The 23,602-nt window shown below is 34.2% G+C and overlaps 1 protein-coding gene across 2 annotated transcripts in view; it reads right to left on the reverse strand.

The window, feature by feature from the left end:
* The window catches only part of Rpn10 (regulatory particle non-ATPase 10), a 56,626-nt gene that overhangs the window by 21,661 nt on the left and 11,363 nt on the right, over positions 1-23,602 (reverse strand). The window contains exons 4-7 of one of the 2 annotated variants that reach the window (XM_069833844.1): positions 19,100-19,255; positions 12,174-12,305; positions 8,419-8,505; positions 4,506-4,620 (exon numbers count right to left, since the gene is read on the reverse strand). In XM_069833844.1, coding sequence (XP_069689945.1) covers positions 4,506-4,620; positions 8,419-8,505; positions 12,174-12,305; positions 19,100-19,255 — 490 coding nt within the window. Of the gene's footprint in view, positions 1-4,505; positions 4,621-8,418; positions 8,506-12,173; positions 12,306-19,087; positions 19,256-23,602 lie in introns of both variants that reach the window. The other variant, XM_069833843.1, reaches the window with a different exon arrangement.

A 23,602-nucleotide genomic window follows, 5' to 3' on the forward strand; every position in this document is an offset into this window, starting at 1 on the left:
ATAATAATAATAATAATAATAATAATAATAATAATAATAATAATAATAATAATAATAGGGTGTAATAATAATAATATGATAATCATAATCATAATAAATATTTGTGCACCACCAGGATTATTTATCACCACACGCCACTGCCTGAGCCACATAACGTAAACTGCGGTCATCCTCTACCAACGCGACTGCTCTAGCGGCGTTCATGGGGCTTAACGTCATCTTAACTTTCTTACATGTTGTTGAAAACTGAGTTCAATATCACAGAATTCCATTATAACCAAAAAAAGAAAACTATAGTGTTGTAACTTTGTTTTAGCTGCTTGGGTTTAGGGTTGTAAATTTTAATGGCACAGCAATAAATATACAGTACTGAACATAAAGTGGCAAAGAGGGTGTCCCAAACGATCCAATGGGTACACTTTTCTTCCCAAAACATGAATTAACACTTGCCTAACACAAACAGGTCCATAGAAGCACACAGAAATGTTATAATTTGTATTACAGATTGATATTTCAAATTTATTCAAGTGTTGCTTTTTTTTTTCCTCGGCAGTGTATTTTACTGGACACATATATATACATACATAACGGCTATATAGCTATAACATCACTGTGCCTTCAAAATCCGTGATGTGCATTTAAACAGATTTTTCAGGAGAAAGAAAAAGACTATCATTTTTACTTTCCTTGATTTTAAAATCTACTTTCAGTATACAGTGATGCCTTATTACAAACGCTGCAATTACGAATTTTTCAGAATAACGAAATAATTTTTTAGCCCCAGCCATTTTTTAACTGCTTGTATACTTTGTGACCTGGTAGAGTGTAAGAGAAGGCCCTATGGCCTTAACTCTGCCAGTATAAATAAATAAAAAATTATTATTTTGCTATTAATGTACATGTTAAAAATGTTCAGTTTAAAGAATGCATAAGTAATGAACTATTCAGTTTAATGTAATAATTCATCCTGCTTAAAAAAAAAAGTTATTTTAACGAAATTAGACCTAATAAGCAGTTAAAACTTACTTAAAATAAATTCGAAAGAAAATAAATGAGTTATCACCAGGCATCAGTCACTGTTGGTTTCAGTGAATTTTCTGAATTCACTTCTGTAGACGCGATTGTTGTGGTTTGAATTTGTATTTAAATGAAACGTTTTAATAAAATCGAACTTTCGAAGGCAGTTTGTTCCTAAACGTATTGCAGGTATGGCAGAAAAAAAAAAAAAGACGAGAAAACAGTTTTTGCTAGACGAGAAGAGAAAAATCATTGAAGAACTAGATAGAGAAGAGAAGAAAAGCGAAGTCACAAGAAAATTACAGACTTTTTTATTACATAAGTTAAGTCAAACTGTTTAAATAATACATATTACAACAGTCTAGTACATACAGTCACGAAGCTCGATACATAGGGAATATACATCTAATGACAGTTGACCTTCAGTTGCTAGCCATTAGGATCGCTACTATTGCCTCATCACAGACAATGCAAAATAGAACTGGCACAATCTATTTTTCCTAGTACTCTCAGTTGCTAACAACTTGAAGCACTGTATCGTGAGAAATGCAAAAAATCACTTCAAGTTCCGTGACTGTATGATACTAGACTGTGGTATTACTGTATCATTCTCAAAGTTAATATTTTGAGTGATCGATTCAGAATCTAATCTCGTAGATCGTAATATTTCGAGAAATCGATCTGACAAGATGGCTGTAAATGTACCACCTAACCTAAATAACCCTGTTCAACGTACTTTTTGCTCCATAAAACTTAATTTTTGGTCCTAACAAGGCCATGATGAATGAAAAATATTGTAAAATATGCAAAAATAATTATTCAGTTATTGAATATGCATAATTATCATTATGATACCGATTCTTATTGAAGTTGGAATATAATATAGATATACAAGGGGGGACCCAAAAATAACCGGAATGTTTTTTTTTTTCTTTTCCCATTTTTATTGAACTCTACATTCACAGTACTTTAGTCCCCTTCAAAGTAATGTCCATGTGCATTAATGCACTTGTTCCAACGCTTTTGCCACTGCTGAAAACAATGCTGGAACTCTTGAGGCAGGATACCGTTCAAAGCCGTTAGCTAGTTTTCTTTGGCATCATCCACATCACTGAATTGCTTTCCTTTCAGACATTTCTTCATCTGTGGAAAAAAAAGTCCGATAGAGCCAGATAGGGTGAGTAGGGTGGATGAGGCACAAGAACCATGTTTTTGTTTGTCAAAAACTGTCGGACCATCAGAGCTGTGTGGGCTGGAGCATTGTCGTGGTGAAGCAACCAGTTCCCATTTTTCCACATTTCAGGCCGTTTTCGTCGCATACTCTCTTGTAATCTTTGTAACACATCCAAATAGAAATACTGGTTCACTGTGTGTCCTGGTAGAACGAACTCTTTGTGGACAATGCCATTCACATCAAAAAAACAAATCAACATTGTTTTAACATTGGATCGCACTTGATGTGCTTTCTCAGGTCATGGTGAATTTGGAGTTTTCCACTGCCTCGATGCTTGCTTTGATTCTGGATCGTACCCATAGCACCAAGACTCATCCTCAGTCACAATTCTTTTAAGAAAATTTGGATCGTTCTGCATTTCACTCTTCAAGTCGCGGCAAACTCTCATGCGGTTTTCTCTTTGGGCATCTGTGAGCAAGCAAGGAACAAATCTTGCAGACACCCGTCTCATGTGCAAATCTTCGGTTAAAATTCGCTGGACCGTGCTCCATGCCAGGTTCGTTTGTTCAGAAACTTCGTCAATGGTCTTTCAAGAATCTTCATCAATTGCACGTTTGATTTTGGCAATGTTTTCGTCATTTCTTCCTGTCGAAGGATGCCTGGGGCATGGCATGTCTTCAGTTGACATGTTGCCAGATTTGAAACCGGAAAACCACTCGTAGACCTGTGATTTCTCCAAAGCATCATCATTATCATCATTAAAGGCTTGCTGAAGCATCCCAATGGTCTCGGCTGCAGCTTTCCCTAACAGAAAACAACATTTCACACACACACTTTGTTGCTTGTGGTTGGCCATCTCACTAATCGCCAAAGACTTCAAATAGGAATGTGAACAACACAGCACCACAAACAAACCACCTAACTCAGACTGACGCCAGCACACTGACGGTCGCAGGAGACCCCAAACTAACACCACCTAACAGTATAACTCATAACTACAAAGCATGCACCCGTAACAGTTCGGTTCCGGTTACTTTTGGGTCCACCCTCGTACAGTATAACTTAGCCCAGGTACAGTATGTTATTCCATAATATGGGACACAATTTGTAGGCAAATTTAAATAATTTTCGATTTTACGAAATTTCACTATAATGAAAATAATTACAGTATCACCTCGAGTTCGTTATACTGGAATTTCACTGTAATTTCAATCATTACATAAAAAATGATGAAATTATATCGAAAGTCACGTTGAAAATTAAGGGAATTAAAAATGATGTTCTCCTTTTCTTTCTCCTGAAAAATCTGTTTAAATGCACATAGCGGATTTTGGAGGCACAGTGACGATATTTATACTTCATGATATACCTATGTGGATATTATGGTAGTCCAAGTTTTAGGCTCATATGACAGCAGAAAAACCACGTTGTATCAGCAAAATCCTGGATGTAACAGCTTATAGAGGACCAAAGCTGACCAGCTCAACTGCCGGTTCACTCCACGTGCTGCCTCAGCAGAAGTGAACGATTATCCAACCAGAACTGGGCTATTGTGTGGTTAACACAATGATCTCCCAAGCTGTTATAACTGGTTTGCGAAACTCGATTTTGGTACTTATTGTAGCTCCCTGAAAAACTGGTCCACGTAACTGAATTTTGCTACTTATTGTAGCTCCCCAAATTCAACACGATACTGGGTGGAAACTGGTCCCATACACTGGCCGAAATTTCATGAGAAAATTTTCTTCCGCATGAGGACTCGAATCCAAGCTCATTCCACAATGTGAGTCATAATGCCTGAGACCACGACACTATGGCACGGTATTTCATTTAATACAGTATTGCAATTTATGGATAAAACATTTCACAGGCAGCAGTGGGTTGCTTTTATTTTCAGCATTCTTTCAATTAAAGAAAGAACTGTGTTTTCTTTATAATTCAAAATTTGTACAGTATTTAATTCGTCATTTCTACATGAACTAACTTAACCTGCAGACATTCTGAAAGATATGAAGGGGTGAGAATGATATAGTCCTTAGCCACACACACAAGATTTAGCAGGAGAGAGTATTGAAAGTTCAGAGTCCAATGCTATTAGGTGCGGTGTCATAATTTCTTCAATGTTTACTTACGTTATTTGGTGAGTATATTTTATAATAGTTTACTAGTAGCTTTCCATATGTATGAGAAATTAATTCGCACAAAAAAAATATATATATTTTTTTTAAGTGTGACTTTTACTATCTCATTCTCACTCCTTCATATCTTAAATATGGAAGGCTTAAATTATAATTGCTGAAAGGCACTTCCATACCTTCTTTAATGGGAGTTGGAGCAGGAGTGCTGCCATCTGCTGCAGATGCCACTTGAGCACGTCTTGCCTCTTCTTCCTGCCGCTGTCTTTGTTCCTCCATAGACACCCGCAGAGCCTACAGCACAATCAAACTTGACATAATTATGATGCACTGCTTACAATTCAAAAATATATATATATATTTATTCAATGCAGTGGCACTTGACTACTGTAGAGTCATTGGCCATACATGGCGATAAAAACTAAAATGAAAGAAAACGAAATAAAGTGAACAATGTGCAAGTGAAACTAATAATATTTACAAAGCAACAGGCAATGAACAGAAGTGAGGCTCTATTAAATAAATCTTTATGAAAGAACAATCTGGCACCAGCCTCAAGATTGATTAAATACAATAAAAATTTAATTTCACAATCTCTGTGTCTAAGATAAAACTGAAATAAAAATGGAGTGTGACTTGCATGTGTATGCACAAACTTACCACTAAATTCTATAGCAACTAGTGGCTTGTGCAGCAAATACTGCTGCAAACTAAGTTCGTTAGACGTTCAAATAAAAATTTTTCAAATTTATTTTTAATGAAGTATACTTGTCTTTTTGATAGTTATTTGCTTCCATAATAATGAAACATACTCCCTCTGAATGGATTTTTTTTAGGCCAAATACTTTTTCTTGAACCTATCCAACTTCAGTTTTTGAGTTTCAACGCAAAAACGCAAGTATCAATGTCAGGACTATAGCAGTAGCTATTTCAGGTCATTGTGGATTATAGGCAAAAGTTAAAATAATGTCAAGTTTGCTAAGCTTTCGAACAATAGCATTTTCGTATAGCTGCTGCATGTAGAACTTGAAATGTAGAGCGTAAAATCATTTCATCCTACTAAGAGATCTTGCTGAAATGATCTGGAAACTACAAAAATTTCTAGGCCTCTTGTTTGATCAGTAAGTAATACCTTTTGATCTTTCCTTAGGAACTGTAATTTTTGCGCTCTCTCGAGCCAATACTGAAGACAATGAAACATATCAATATCTACACTACACCGCCATTAAGTATATGAAAAAGACCCAACCCCCGAATATTTGATTTTTAATAACAATATTATTATCTTACTTAAGTTTTGTAGTTATATATAACAGTCACTCAGTAAATTATAGAAATGAAGATCTAAATTAAGATGTTCTCTACATTTACTTACTTAACCTCAAAACGTTTCACTTTCATGTCATCAATATAGCATCAATATTATGTACAATTAATTAAGAACAGACGCATCATGATATTAACTTACTTACTTATAATAATATTTAATTTCTAATGGTAATAATGTCATCAAACCACCTCAAGTTTCGTAGATTTGAATATCCAATACACAGCTGTACTCAGAAAATTATACACTACTGAATCATTTTTTAATAACAAATTGACTTGAGCTCTAAATATGTTGGCAATCCTGCAGATCATGGCCTTCGTGTAATAGCCTATTGTTTATTGTAGTGTGTGTTTTGTTCTGAAATTCAATCAAGTCGGCCGTGATTGAATAAAATTAGTTCTCAAAACTGACAACAGATGGATTTTGGAAAATAGGAAAATTATGTAGGAAAATTGATATTTCACTGAAAACTATTACTTTTCCGAAAAACTTTGGATGCCAGGCATGAAAATGAGGGGTCACTCATTAAAATCCGTTCAGCCGTTTTCCTGTAATTTCCATTACCAGTTCAAATTATATATATAGATACCACTAAATTCTATAGCAATAAACTATCATATACTTTTTGTTATGTGAAAACCTTTTCCTACCTCATTCTTGAATTCATCATGCAATTATTGGTTAGAATAAACAATTTTCAAACCAGGTATGGTAAAATTTTGTAAACACGAAACAAAGAATTGTTCAGCCCACTGTTGTGTAGTAATGGTTAGCATGTCCGACTGTGAAATGAGTGGACTGGATTCAAATCCTGGTTGGGATAACTTATTTGGTTGGGGGCTTTTTCGAGGTTTTTCCCCTCAACTAATTGAAGCAGAATTGCTGGATAACTTTCGGCATTAGATCTTACACTCATTTCGTCTTCATTAAATTCAACTTCATCTATCATCATCAATAGTTTTTCAAGTCAACCAGGAGATGCAGCAGACGTAGTACTGTGATTTACATACAGATGCCGTGTATCTGAGGGTACTCCTACATCTCTGGGAGACAGAGAGGCTTTCAAAGCAGATTACATCAGACCTGGGAGCTGTATAGTAGAATCGAGAGATGACACCATGATGAATCACGATATCTATAGTAATGAGATTTTCAGGTCAATACATATAGAATGCAGCAGGACGTAGTACGTGATTTGTAAATAGATGGTATCAATATGAAGAGGTTGCAGAATACTGTTCCTGTTCACGCGGATTCAGTCAGAACTGGTTACAGTAGCTGAATTGATAAGATGACACCAAGCAATGAATCATTTACACACACGAATATGGTTCTAAAGACTTCAACAATCATCCCATAATAAGGAGGTCGGTAAAATAAGCCTTAGGCTCAAGTGTAAGTCTTTAGGCCCTCCTCAGAAAGAAAGAAGAATTGTTTAAATTTTGGTGTAAAATTAAACTTCATTTCCCGAATAATCATTACGTGAGAGTAAATTTTAGACTTCTCATTAGGAATCAGGACAAGCTAGTTATATAAAATCACCCTTTTTGTTTTGGGGCATGACAAAAAGATATACAGGTTGGACCGCTCGAATGTACCTAATTTCAATTGTATGTGACTGGTGAACGGTTCAAGATAGAACCTTACAGTAACATTTATATGAAAGGAAAACTCAACAAGTTTCAAATCCTGTCGGTAGATGGTGCGCAGATAGTTTCTTTTCGTAGATTGTATCGATTGTAAAAATGGTGACACCGCAGATGAAAGCGCAAACTGTGTTGTGATTTGCGGAGTTTAAATCAATTGTTAGAATTCAAAGGGAGTATTGGCGAGTGTTTAACCATGATGCTCCAACTGCTAAAAGCATTAAGAAGTGGCATGATACATTTTTAACTACAGGATCGGTGTTGAAGAAGTATGGTGGTGATCGTAGAACATCCAATGAAATGGTTGCAAATGTTCAAGCCGCGTATGAGCAAAGCCCGCGGAAGTCATTAAGAAGAGCTTTGCGGGAACTTCAAGTACCAAAATCAACACTGCAACGAATTGTCCACAAACGTCTCAAACTGTACGCATACAAAGTGCAGTTAATGCAACATCTAGAGCCAGATGACAAACCCAAACGAGTGGAATTTGCCAATACAATGCTAGGCCGATTTCTTTCTCTGGGGCTATGTCAAAAACAAAGTGTACGCCATCCCAGTAGAGACCTTCGTAATCTTCGGGACCGCATCATGGAGGCTATTGAGAGCATTCCAGAAGACATGCTCCAACGTGCTTGGCAAGAAATTGTTCATCGCCTCGATATCGTCACAGTGACAGCTGGAGCTCACGTAGAGATATGGTCATGTGCATATCGAAACTTGTTGAGTTTTCCTTTCATATAAACGTTACTGTAGGTTTCTATCTTCAACAGTTTACCAGCCATATACAATTGAAATTAGGTACATTCGAGCGGTCCACCCTGTATAAAAAGATGGAAGATCATTGAAGGGACTTCTCGATCTCTAATATAAGACCGGAACAGGCCAATCTTTGGCCTAATTCCTTGGAAGCTACATGATGATGATGATGATGATGACAAAAAGATAAATTTGTTCTCCTCTGTGATTACACACTATAGTAAGATTAAGATAATTTAATGACTTCTAACTATAGAACTTAATTAAATGATTTATCGCTTTCTATTTAAACTTGTGTCATTTTACCTCTATTTCTGGAAAGTATGCAGTTAAATGGGAAAAGTGAGAAAGTTTCCTTACCAATGCAAGTTCAGGATCTTCATTTGGATCAACTCCAAATTCAAAACCAGATCCACCGAGACCAGCTCCTCCCATTCCATCTTCACCCTGCAAAGAAGCAAATCATTACTCATAAATAAATAAACACATGTTTTAGTAACACTAGTCATACAATACAGATGGCAATATATGATTTTTGTTCTGCAATTCAATCCTTGGTGCAAAATTACATGAAAATTCTGCATAGGTTACCTATTCCCATGCAAAAGTCAACTCTTTTTAATTAGAGGATTCAGTAACTGATCACATGCACCACGATCTTCAAGATCTATTGTGCATTCTCCATCTTAACCTTATATCTTTAGTAGAGATTATTATTCTGTTAACTGAAATATCAAGTAGTTCCCAAACATTCGAGGTCTTAACTGTGCTATTGCTTGGAATTCATGTATATGTATTTATTTACACTGCAAGTGGGCAAGCACCCCGTGGCAGTGGTATACACAATATAAACAATACACAATAAAATTACAATACACAATACAATTATACAATACATACAATACACAATACATTTAACAATTACCTATTTCATCCATCATAAAACAAATAACGTGTATAGTGTCCATTTAACAGATCAACAATCCATTCTAGGCAAGTTCTATTTCGTTCGCGCATTTTGGAATATGAAGATGCTCTAATTTAGTTCTTTATAATCAGAATGTATGAGTTTCTGCAACCTTCAGCACTCTGTGATTAATAATCAATTTGTCGCCAATGGTTTACTTGACAGGTCTGTAAACCCATCTTCATCAGCTTGAATTAATTCAGACAGTTTCACAGGTCTGTAAAGTCATATAAAGGAAGGCTCAGCACCTACATCAGCTTGAATTAATTCAATCAGTTTCATAAATGACTCGAAGCATTTCAATACCAATTTAGATAATACCATAGAATATTTAAGAGTTTTCTAGCACTGTATTGCAATGTCTTTTTTTTCCAATTTTTTTTTTTTTTTTTTAATTTCCCCATACTCGTCTTAATGCCAAAATTAAATTATTTTATGAAGAAATTCCTACAATATAATAGTCTTTCTTTACCAAAAATTATTTTCTTTTTCCATAATTTTCCAACAGTATCTTCATCTTTTAACAGACAACACTTTTTTTTTAAGAAAAAATGGATGTGTGTAAACAGTAAACCCTAGTTTTAACCTTCACTTTTAAGGAATGTTTTGACAAGTCCAGAAGAAACTATCATGAAAACAATGTAGCTGATTCTCCATTTAAGGAACCCCAATCTAAGGAATAAAACTGAATGGATTTGCAAATACAGTAGAATTCCTCGTATCTCGCAACTGTGGGACAAAGCCAGTGCCAGATAACTGATTTTGCCGGATAACTGGAAAATACGTATATAGGTTATGTAAAGACATATTGTACTGCACAAACATTCTTTTCCATTTTGAAATTTAGTAACTGTCATATAGATATTTAAAAATAAAGTTTTGAAATATGTACAAGGTTTATTTTTACTACGGAATACAGTAATTTACATTCATCAGTTCATAATTATTGTAATACAGTAATACATAATAGAGTAAAAAATACTAATAGTTTTCGTAACCTTTATGACAATTTTAAATGGCGGCTACGTGACATGAAGAGCAGTGTAGCCAATGTCGCAACTATGAAGACGAAGTAGAATTCAATGATTTTAACCTTTTTAAAATGTCTGCTTGTTTATATATACCTACTATCTATCACTCGAATGAAACTTTTACGCACTGTAGGAATAGAGAATTTCACACTATCCCTTCGAAACGGGCAAGTTCAAATGTTAAATTTAAAGATATCATCTCTGAGTATTGTTTGCAAGGCCCAACTGACATCTTACCGATGCTACTCGATCTACTCCAGGGACATAACGGATTTTTCTGTCGTGTTTTCATGGGTGAACAATGTAAAGAGTAAACCTAATATGCAGCATGTGCAATCCACAAAAACCACTCACATCTTTTTTCGATTCTTCCCTTTTGCATGAATGACTATTTTTTTTTTTGGCCTAGCCAAAAGTGCCATTGTTTTGGTATTGCCGGTTATTTGGGTGCTGGATTTTACTGTACACAATTCTTAGTGAAATTTCGAACCTGTTCCAAACATTTGTGATCAATTTCTGTACAAGGTATAGTGGCGCTAGTGGAGGTATTTTGTCACAACTGATTTCTTAATTGACAGTAAGAAAACTGAAGCCAAATAAATTGAATTACAGTAGGTACTTAAAATAATTATGTTATTGTCAGTTTGTGAAAATACAATATTGTTAATGGGGTAACACTGACCCATTAAGAGTAACTTTGGTCCAACAGAGAATATGTAGGCTATTTAATTTTTTATATCTCCCATAAAATGTAGTATATGTTAGTAGTTTCAACTATACTGTGTAAATGGCAGCTTCAGCCAGTAAAACATAAATGTTTGGTGGTGAGAAAAATATTCTGGAAACTTTTATATGGTGAAAAGGTATTTTCAGCAGTAAAAATTTGGCATGTACCAAGAAAGTTGATAAATATGATTGGCAAAGTAATTTAAGTTTAAAATTTAATAAAATATTTGCTGTATAGATTATGTTTTAAAACATAAGAAAGACTAAAACATATAGATGTGCCAGAAACGAGGTCATATGCAAATTATTCAGAGAAGAAACTAAACCAATGCTTAGATGAGAACACGAATGGTTTCAAAACATAGACAGCAACAGCTGTATATTGTGGTACTCCATGTAGCATCATAAAAAATAAACTCTAATGCAACCAGGCTGGCCAACAATATACACAAATGAAGAGGACAATGTATTTGCAAAACATCTCGAAAAGATGGCAGAATTTTGATTTCCAATAGGCAAACAAGATCTACGAATCACAAAAAGCTATCTTGACAAAACAAGACGCACAGTGATTAATTTCAAGAACAATATGCCTGGTTACAAGTGGGCAAAACTTTTTCTAAAATGTCGTCCTAAATTGATAGTCAGATTATGCAGCAATATTAAAAAGGATCATGCAGCCATTGACGAAGAGATTATCAATAAATACAATAACACAATATAAAACACACATAATTTTCACTATGATCTCCAACTTCCGTGTTTTCCTAACAAAATATGCATTGTTCTTTTTTAAATTGTCATGTGAGTATCATTTCAGTGCATTTTATCATATCAGTTTGGTAAACAAGCACTCATATTGGGATTACAATGGTCCAAGATAATCCTAAATACAGTGTACATTATAAGTTGGAAAGTTGGGGTAAAAATACGCCATGTTCATGTCAAGTTAACATTAGTCCAATATTTAAGAAATTAACTCAGATAAACATAAAGCAACATGTTTGCAATTCTTTAGGATCCGTTATTACTTCACGCAGAATTCCTTCTAAAATGTTTCATTAAAATAAATTAACAAATACATCAATTACAAAAGTTTACTTTTAGAACAGTAAAAAATTTGGGCCTATGTTACCTCAGTTCACAGTATTGTTTGCGAAATTTGTTATTAACGTATATTTGCTATTATTAAATTTAACAGATATTAAGAATATGTAATTATAATGTAAGTAAATGGCCTAATAGTGTTTTAATTTCTGCTCTCATTCTTGCTTATATTAAATGATACTATCTCACAAGAAAAACCCGTATTTAACGGGGAAAACACAGACCTCTAGAGATTCGTTGTATTAATTTAAAAATGCATAGAAAACATTCAAATGAACCTGTACCTGAATTACTGGAGAAGAGATAAGAGCATCAGATAGATGAGGTCCTGGTGGTACCGACACAAGGTGGCTACCAGCACCATCCTTTCCATTCAAAGCATTTATGAAAGCTGTGAGTAATTCATTATTTGATACCTAAAACACACACAGTTCTCAAATAAGCTTTATTTTCCTCACATAAATTACCTACTTGGATAACTATCAATTATTATATTTAATGTATTGCAATTGCAAATGAGGTCAAATACGAAAGAAAAACCGGAAAAGTATAATAGATGTGACATGTTTAAGAGTAAAAAACGACTGCTGCCTTCTCCTGGAAATACTGTATTAGACTTCATTCTTGCATATAAAACGTGAACATTTCTCATAAATGTGCCAGTCAATGGATTACTCCAATTCCACACAGATATGTACAACAAAGCCATAATGTTATTGTCAATGATTTAATACAATTGCCGGTTCTATTTACGTTTTATTTGCTTAGTTCATGACATTATGCCAGTTACCATGGAATGTCATGGTTCAATTTTTAATGGAAATGTTATCAACTGGAGAGGACAAAGGGACTGCAACATGAACATCTCTAGTAGTATGGCATACTATTTCTTTCTCATGTCCACTGATTCAGAGTCTGAAGTAATAACAGTATAAGTGACAAAATTTTATCATGACAAAGCTTTTACGTTGAATTATTGTCGAGTATTTTTTTATTTTAATAGGTGAATAACATTCAGCACTGAAAAGACTGCACCCAATGGAAGGTCTGCCATGTTATCAAGTTGGATTCAGCATCACTGCCACTGTGTCTCTCACTTGTGCTCAAAAAGCCTGTTTTCGATACAGCAAAATGTAATTTCCCACAATATGTACTGACTGTTCTCTATAGTCGTTAGTCCATATTCTATCTTTTAAAATGTTTAGTTCGCGAGTTATAGATTAGCATCACTTCGAATAATCTTTACATGTCCGTTAAACACAATAATAAAATAAAAAGAATAGAAAAAAAAATAAAGTAAGTAAAAAAGACTGAAATAGAAAAAACAGACCTACAAGAGTACTGGGCTGGAGTGAAGTGCGGGTATAGTGCTTGTGGGGTTAGGTGTAATGTAACAGCAGTTTAGTGTCAAAAGGGGTGTTTACTTTAAACATTAAGACATACATCGTAATCTATCAGGAGTCAATAATGTGTTTCTGTACTTGTTGCACAGAAATCAGTCAGAGGTTTGTGTGTCTGTCAGCATTTTCTTACAGACTATCAAATTCACTGCGTGTGGGAGACATAATCTACAATGAGTACCAGTAAGTCAAGTGATCGAAAAATAGGTACAGGACAAGGAAGGGAGTATCATATATAAAGTTTATTTATCTAAGAAGTGAGTAAAAACAAATTTTTCAAAGAGTCAAGATTTTTCAGCTACAATCGGCAGTAAAGCGTTTCTATAGTCCAACAAACATGTACAGAAGCAAAACAATATGAAGAGTGTGGTGCACTATTATTGTATCTGCCAGGGAAGAACACAATACCTATGCCAAGATGCATGACGAATTTAGACTATTTTGAAAAGGATGTCTTACAATAAACAATTTCTGTGTTTTATAACCAGGGGAAAGTAAATGAAGACTTGGTGTGATATAGCTTATAGGTGGAGATGGGACAAGCTTACACTACGTCAAAATTTATATCTAGGGACTCTATCAGGGGAAAGGGTTTTTCACCTGCTACAAATCTATGAGACATGAGAACTCCTGGTTTATTAACTTCAATCCTGGAGGAACCCATGATTAGGATATTAAATTCTTTTAAAATCTACTGTCCTCAATCAGGTTTGAATTCGCAGACCTTCAATCCAACTGATAGCACAGTAAATGTAAGACTACCAAGGTTAATATCAAACTACTTAACCCAAGAAATAAAAGGCAAGATAAATTACCAAAGACCAGTGCCTTCTATAAATAACATTTTAAAGTTAACAGAGTTTAAATACAAGAAAACAAATAAAGGTACCAATTTCTCTTGGAAATGTACCGAGTAGTTCATACTAATGATTTAGATAAACTCATGCAAAATATAAAAAATATTGAAGAACAGGACCTTGCTAGAATGAAGTGCTTCAGCCTGTTATAATTTATCTTATATACGGCCACAGTGACTTTGGTCATTGTGAAGCTGAACCAACTGATGATGACAGTGACGAACTAGTAGTTTTGTTGCATTACTCCTGGCCAGCATTCTCAATTAATGCAGTAACACGCTATGTTTACTAAGAGTTAAGATTATTTACTTTTCTCTTCTTCAATCACAGTATTATAAGTGAGGTTATAAATACTTCCATACTGCTTATATATATTTGCTTTCACTCTCCTTTCGCGTGTCTCGAAGATTAACAACATTTAGCAACAACACATGAGAATGCTATTGAGTATTCCCTATCTGCTACTAAATTCTGCTTCATGAGACATAATGAAAATTTAACACATCAAATACAGTTATGTGATCTACAAGTTTCGATGCACTGTTCCAAAGAAGACACTTCAGGTCAATTGATGGTCAGGGAAGAGAAGGGGAGGAACAGCATGCATCATGTATTCTGGAATGCACAAATCCACTCATCCTATCACAATAGTTAATCACCGGGAAATATCAATTGTTTCTTCATTATTGTTATAAATGCATTAAAATATTATGTTAATAATTCCCTTTGAAGAGGAAAGAAGTGGGTATCCTACCCCATTATCTCCTGGCTGAGTTGCCTCGTAAGTGATGAATTATTGGTGTCATTTAGAAGTTTCAATCAGTCTTCGAACTGTTGACTAAACAAACATACAATTCCCTTTGCATAATATAAATATTCAATTTACATCAGCAAAAATAAGAGAACGTGTTACTTTTATTTTTGTTATTGTAATGCTGAGCGTTTAATTCTGAAAATAACATCTTTCATAAAGCCCTTTTCAAAAGAACGAAACAGTTACTGAATATAAAGTAACACAGCACAACACAGTTATGAAACATAGACTAACATGACCAACATATATGTGGATCAATATGGTTTATAAAATAAGTCTTATAAAAAAAATGCATGTACAATAAATAAACCAATGACAATTGCTGGACACTAACGTAAACTACAACAAAAACAACTCAATCTACTGAAATCGACTTTTTTTTAACATACATAGCTGGGGTAACATCATATGATTAAATGACAAATGACATCACAAAGGAACTTCGAATATTTAGTATGAATGAAAAGAAAAAGACGACAAAAATAACGGTCACAAATTTAAAACAATACAGAAGAGACATTCAGATAACAGTTCCACCTTCAAAGCATAATTACAAGCAATTTCAAATTCTCCGGTCAACTGAAAGAACTAGCATACAAGCTTGGATATTAACTGAGAGTCTTAGAGTTCTTCACTAAAATTTGAACATTAAGTCTAAGATCACATGAAGGACCTTACTCAACTGGAATTAACAAAAAGGTTATTCGAGAATCATCTAATTCACCTATAATTGATTCCCTCCCATGTGGGATTTCTCATTAATGAAAAGGTAGATGAAATAGTTAAACTTGGTTGTTGCCATATGGAAGCATTTGAAGAAATGTTAATACATGATCAAGCATGGTCACTGATAAAAACAGAACATTTAAAGAAATTCAAATTCAGCCGAACCATGAATTCAGCCAAACCATGTCAGTCATCCTGGCGAGGCTACATTATTTCCACTAACAAGGATATGTCAAACTACACTAATATGATTAAAAACGAGCCACAAAAAATTTAAGAAAATTATCAATGGAAGGACAACCTTCCCCACGTGCAGAAACTGTAACCAGAAAGAAGTCAACCCTCAGCATATTTCCTACTATCTAAATCTTACCAAAGAAGACTTACTGTTCAACTCACTGAAAACAGTAAAAAAAAAAAAAAAAAGTTGCACTAAGCAAATTTTATAGAACTTATGTGGATTGATTTTCTGGGAAAGAAACAACAACAAAATAAAATAATTGAAGATGACAGTTTAAGTGATGTTATATTATAAACTGAAAGAAAAAGAAACGGATGTAGACACAAAGTGACGGAAGCACAGATCAATGGGGTCGAAACAAGAGAGTCATGCTCAAAGTTGTTGAAAATTCTGACGCTGATAATGATAGTGATTATGACGACATATTTAAGTTGGACTTCTTTCACTGCTACTTAGCCTTCAGGGAAGGACACAGGAAGAAAGAGAGAAGGGAGAAAGGAAATGAGAAGAGAGTGCATCACACTGGGACTGTTAGTGATCATTTGGTGATGGTGGTGGTGGTGATCTATAAAAATATTTATATAAATTAGAAATATATCCTGCTGATATTTGGTACAGAAGTATAGAATTTAAAGACAAGACATGTCCCAGAGGCTTACGACTGACATTAGGGTTCACAAATTGGACTAATGCACCCAAAATTCTGTTAAAATCAACAGTTCAAAGCAAAAAAAAAAAAAAACGAAAATAGGTCGAAACATGTTAACAAGGTACGTTAATATTTAACTCAAGAAAGTTCTTATCATACATATTCCTAAGTGATACAGTGTTAAAAAGTTGTGTAATCAAGATGTAAAAAAAAAAAAAAATAAAAAAATAATAAAAAAAAAACTCTTGATTACATATTCATAACAGTTTATATCACTTAATATTTGTTATAGAAACGATTTTCTTCTGTTAAATTAAAACTAAGTTGGTATAATACCTTAGTTGACTAGTAAGCAAGGACCTCACTAGTTCGGAAGATGGCTAACAGTAAAACCGAAACTAGGCAACTAAGATAATGCACAAACTTAGTTTCAATTTAACACAAGAAATTTGTTTCTATAAAAGTGTGAAATCAAGATGTATAATTAAGACGAGAAAAGTTATATAATACGCAAATATTGGTCCACGTGAATCAAGCAAGGACCTCACTAGTTCTGAAGATGGCTAACAGTGAAGCCGAAACTAAACGGCATTTCTTGCAAGTTGAGAGGGCGCGAAGACATTCTTTTCCCCCTCCCTATTCCTCAGATACCGTTAGCGACCGAGCAGTAGCTGTTACTTCTTGTACCTGCACCCCCTACTCTGTACACAGAACAAAATAAAATATTTACTAAAGTACACTAGGGGATATAAAATGCAGCCATACAGATGTTTGACAATGACTTGTTTCAGTATATTTTAGTGTCATTGTTATAATATTTTCAACTGGCTACAAATAAAATTAACGAATGTTGGTTTGAATGTTGGGGAGCGACACAGTGCAGATTGTCCCAGTGTGTATGTCGCAGTGTAGCAACTAGCGGTGGAGAAAACATTTATCTTTTGCCCTGAGTGGTTTGAGATTTGTTTCGTCCTTACAGTCTACTTCGTAGTGTTTTGTGAATATCGGTATAGGAAATAGTGTACTTAGTATAGTGTTAATTTCTTATATAAGTACATAGTTTTTTTATTTACGATTAGGACCGTATTTTATCATAGGTTGTAAATTATTTAACGAACATTATGGCTTCCAGCAGTGTTAGAAAACATAAAAAAGGTAAACCAATGCGAAGTGATCAGCAGAGATGTGTGTTGAATTTATTTCAAACGTTATGTGCTGAAAATCCAACTTACAGTTTAGAAAAGGTGGCTGAGATGACGGGGAAACTGACGGGAGTGGGAAAAGCAAGTGTTTATCGCATCAGAAGAGAGGCGAAGATGAATAACAATAAATTAAAGAGTCCGGTGAAATTTCGCAAAACTGTTCCACTATTAGAAAAATACGACGAATTCACAAAATCAGCAATAAGATCTAAAGTTCACCAATTCTTTTTTCGTCAAGAACTGCCAACTTTGGACAAAATATTAGCTGCGGTGAACGGTGATGAAGATAATAGTGATAATAGTGATAAAATAAGACGTAAAGAGGTATGTTAATTCAAATTAATTCTCGATTTCCACACAAAACAGATTATGAAAGTCTATAAAAATATTTCTAGTTCTAATTTTATTATAATGCATGTCATAATACAGGCTTTGTATTATAATGTTATTATTCATAATTCCACTTAAATTCATTGCATAGTACTAATAATTTGTGTAGCTGAATGTAGAAACGCATTACTACTGGTTCAGTAGACCTATGCTTATTAAGATCGAAATACTTAAATTTAATATGTCAGTTGTACGCCTGTTTTAGTATTTATTTCTTCTTACGTTACAAGTAACTGTCGTATATTGAACTCATTAAATATTTTTAATATGCAAATTATTGATATAGACAGTAATAAAAATAGAATTGACTTCTTGGTATAGACTTTCGAAATATAGATTTTGACACTTTGTGTTGTAAGTCAATTAGTCGAACGTTTTTACGACGGACTGTAGCACCTTCCCCTTCTCTGACGGTAGAGAGTGTGAGGGGAAAGCCTCTCAACCAAACTGAAATGGGGATTAGTCAACTAAGATATATACCAACTTAGTTTCAATGTAATACAAAAAAGTTGTTTCTATATCAAATCAAGAAAAATTTTATAACGGGAAGACATAAAAATCTTAATAAAAAAATAGGCACAACATAGATCATAAACAAATAGTAATGGGTGTCTCTCCTTGTGTGTGAGCATGCACTTTTGCATGTGCATGTGTGTGTGTTTGCGTGCGTGGGTGCGTGTGTGTGTGTGTGTGAGAGAGAGAGAGAGAAATCAATACATTCATTTTCCTATTCTGGAGTTCTACATGTCATAATCAGGATTAATAAGCTCTATTGCATGACTGTAAAAAAGAAGAGATAAGACAAAATGATATGATGGTCTATTACCACCAACTTAAATGTACAATCTCTGCCTCATTCAGGAAACACTTAATTACATTATCAATCTATTGAAATAAAACCAACTTGCCTAGTTCTCACCTGAGGACTCACCTCCTCACCGAAGCTCACTATATCAACATTAACCTTCTCTTTCTTGAGTCTCTTTGCCAGCTTCACAAGTTCCTTCTCTTCAGTCTCAACTGGACTCCCGACAAAGGCAACAATTCTCATCTTGTGGTTCTTACCTTGACGATGTTTCAGAGCCAACTGCAAATAAAGCAATGTGACTCAAGATATATTGTGCAAGTGTAGCAAATTTCACATAAATAATGGACACAAAAGGTTATTTTCATCTTAGTAAAACTAAATTATGGCTATGGAAATGATTATTTAACATTTATAGTTTGACAACTTCAAGTGAAACCCCGTAAAACACGCCGACTTCTGGAATCTCTCTCTTTCTTTCTTCTCTCTCCCTCGCTCCTCGTCATTCAGTCACCAATCACCATGTAAATATCTGAGAGGGTGTGTGTGGGCATCGCGACCAACAGAAGAACCACTCTCCAGTATTACCACAATAACAGATTCTTCATTTTTGCCTCGACTGTCAGCTAGGAAGGTTCCATTATGCTAGCACTGCAGGCAACTATTCAACCTTTTAATGCTTTTGTTAGCAGGTTTGACAAACTGTGAGTGGACCTGCAAGTACATAGTGCATAGTGCTCTCTTCCTCCCCCCCCCCCCCCCGTGCTTTCTCACTTGCTCCTCCCCAAGACATCCAGCGCTCACGTAGTAACTCGGTCAGGGTTTCAGTTCGATTTGTCAATCTATACATGTGAAATATTTCTATCTAAAAACAATCATTACAAAAATTTAATTTCATCTATAATATATCCTTTGATTGAGGTTCTGGATAATGTATACATTATTACCAGCCAGTATATCTGATTTGATGATATGTGTCGGAGGGAGAACAATTAATTGTTTGTATACATCTGAAGTCTGATTAGTGTAATATGTAGCTAGTCGGTGATGTATGTAATGGAGGGGGAAAGGAACTGGTCACCCTACCCCATTATCTCCTGGCCTAGTTGCCTCATAAGTGGTGTCTTCTTGGTATCACTTATAAGGTTCAGATCTGTTTTCAGACAGTTGACTAAACAACAACTATATTATAAGTAAAGTTTAATAAAAATAAAATAACAGACTCTTTGTAAAGCAGTGAATTACGTAAGTTGCATTCACAATTACGTGATACTTGTCTGACAGCTCAACGCAACATTACGACCATTACCATGAGTAAATCAGAATGGTACGAGTCAAGCAGTAATATATCACTGATCATGATGCAACAGAAGTTGAATTGGAGAGAACTTTTATTTTCGCAAAGTAACAGAATTTTAATGTTTATAGAATAAATATTAACAGAATGGGTAAAATAGTATGCTGACCTGTATCATTTACGGAATTATTTTGTAATTATAAAAATAACGTAATTGGGCAAAAGAATTCAGTCTTTATTAATAGCGAATTAACTGACATGTATTTCGATTTAATTTAAATCTAATTACTTTACAAGTTTCAGTAATAGCATTTACACTGTTTAGTACCGAAAATGTGTCATACATTAAAAATGATTCAACATGAGTAAAATATAAAATTCCTAGCGCATTAAATATACTTATATGTATGAGCTTATGAAGTGCAGATAATTAAATTGCAAAGGTACCACATGTATGTAGTTAAAATAAGATTCGGTATCCGATAAGAACATTTTGAGAATCAAGATATGATACATCCTAAAAATTGTTATACTTGAAGGCTGGGTAAACCTACTAACAGAGGAACAAAAAGTTTACAGGCCTCTTTCTCCAAAGATATATAACTAAAAGCTTTGTAAATTTAAAGTAGATATGTTATACTTGTAACTTTACTCAGATCTATTCCAGCTACAATTTACAGTACTTCCCAAAATTTAGAGCATCCCTTTTAAAAAAAGTAAAGAAGTCTGCAAAATCGATAAAATGTTTTGTTTGACAAAACTAGCTATTGTAGCAGATTATGGATGACTTAACAAATGTTTTGAGGCCTGGTTCAACCACATAGCTGCTTTAATTTTGTTTCCATCATCTTTTTACGTTTCCGGAAATGTAGCATTTTTAAAACTGAGTCATGTATATAAACATAAAATAAATTTGAACGAAAATGAAACGCATATTAATAGTTTACTTAAAGGGACCTACGATTAAAAATAAATTTCATCACGAGTTTGTACAAAATGTTCAAACCACAAGGCTAAAATATGGTTCTTTTACGATTTTTATAATAAATTTTATATTCTTCATTTATAACTTTAAAGCTATAGCAAATACGAGATTACTTGAATTTTTTTCTTCAAACAGTTCCTAACTTCCTTTTCAGTCTTATTTAGAATGTTAACAAAACTCCCCACCCTCCTACAGCTATTTATATCCCTTGATTCGTCACTCTTTGTCTGTAACGTGTTAGGCTTTGCAATGTGAAAGCGTAATAATTTGAGTTTGGGGGGTGGGGGGGGATACATTTCATAAAGTGAGAAGTTGCAGACTATAGTACAATATAATATATTATTTATTTTTATTTATTTATATTTTGGACAATATAATACATTATTTATTTACATCATAAAGATAGAGAAATCAACGCCAAATTGCAAGATTAATAAAAATCAACAGACACAACAATAAAGAATTAGGGTAAAATTATCAACGTTTTCATCCATTGTCGCCAAGCAGATTGTTGTTGTTTTCTCATGTAGAGTAACAATATAAATGTGTAAGAAAAACCAAGGGGTGGACGACCTCGAGCTACAGCATCCAAGGTCGACTATAATATTATGAGGATGGTAGCAAAACAGCAACATGCAATTCTCAATAGCATTCAAGAGGAGGATACAGCCAATTGTTTCATCCAAATAATAAATCATTGCCTGCCGGAGAAGGGTTACTGGTTAGCAGTAGTAACCCACAAATTACTCTTACTACAGGCAAATTTCTCTGTATGACACTCCTCTTTTCCTCACATTACTTTAGTGCTGCCCCCTGGCTAAAGTTGTTGTTGTTTTCTAATGCCAAGCGTTTGACAATAAAGTCATTTGACCTCTTGCACTCCAATATTTTTCGAAGATATTATCATGACCATCCACTGAAGCACAGATTTTGAGGTGTTCCGAATCCATTTCTTGGTTTGAGTTGCACAATGGGCAGTTAGGAAACTGATATAGACTGGCTAAAGAGAGAACAGCATTTTTTAACCTTTTTCAACATGTGGCACACTAAAGGTGTAATTTAAAATCCCGTGTAACACTTATGTAGTCTAAACCAGTGGTTCCCAACCAGGGGGGAATTTTGAGGGGTTTAGGAGGAAATGAGGACTATAAAATACAATTAAACTGAGATAAATGTATATGCATTAATATATAAAATAAAATATTTCTGATTTTTATGCATTATTTTTTAGTCAACATAGGGGGGAATCACAGTGTGATTATGCATGGGGAAAAAAGGTTGAGAAGCACCGAAACAAAATACAGATTATTCACAAATAAAATTAACATGCTTCTTTGCATTTTTATATGAAATTTATGATACAAATGTAAAATTTAATGGCAGAAAATTATTAAAATGCAATATTAGTGTAATAATGATGGTATTATGCATGTTTTGTTATTTTGTTACTGTATTTAGTACAGTAAGTATGAAAAAAATATATTATTATATATTTTGCCGATGTATTTAGTTCACGAGTTTTTTCATAAAGACAAGTAAAATATGGTATCTCTCTTTTCAGGTTAGTATAATATTCTAACTTACTAATCCAGCAATCCTAGCTGCGTGTCAGTCATTCTCTTCTTGCCGCTCGCATAATTGCACTTAATGTACAGTATTTGGTGAAATGTGGACTCAACTTTTTTTTACTATTCTTTTAACTTGTATTTTTCCATCTTTTTGCTACGACAACCTTTATTGTTTTCAGTTTTTCGCAGCACACCAGCAGATCATTTGCGGCACGGATGAAAATGACTGGTATAGAATATAGATCAGTAGTAGTGTGAAATTTCGTTTATTTTAAAAATGTTGCATTTAAATGGACAGATTAGATCATTAGGACATTGCAAACTAATGTAGGTCTGTTGTAACTTGTAGCACAACGCAAAATAGAAATAATATCTGAAACATATGAGTGTGAGAACATATTGGACTGGTCATTTCTTTCCTCTCACTTTATGCAAAGGGGGAAGAAAAAAGTTAGGAACAATTTCGCTTATTAAAATTATTATATTTTATGTGTATCATTCCTGGCTAAATTGACTTCTACACACTGATTATGAACAAAATTCAACAGTTTAAAAAAAAATTACTTCAACACAGAAGAAGAGATGGTATGTCCAAAGCCATATATATCATAATCCACAGTTAATTCCCGACTTACCAAATCGTCTGTAGCTGCATTTAGATTGGCAACAGACCATGACTGTTTGGCCAAGCACCTGCATTGAATTGGAACATATGAGTCCCCTAACTGCCCGTTGTGCAATTCAAATCCAGAAATGGATTTGGAACACCTCAAAATCTG

Source organism: Periplaneta americana, chromosome 8, assembly GCF_040183065.1.
Source record: "Periplaneta americana isolate PAMFEO1 chromosome 8, P.americana_PAMFEO1_priV1, whole genome shotgun sequence".
In the NCBI taxonomy this organism is placed as follows: domain Eukaryota; kingdom Metazoa; phylum Arthropoda; class Insecta; order Blattodea; family Blattidae; genus Periplaneta; species Periplaneta americana.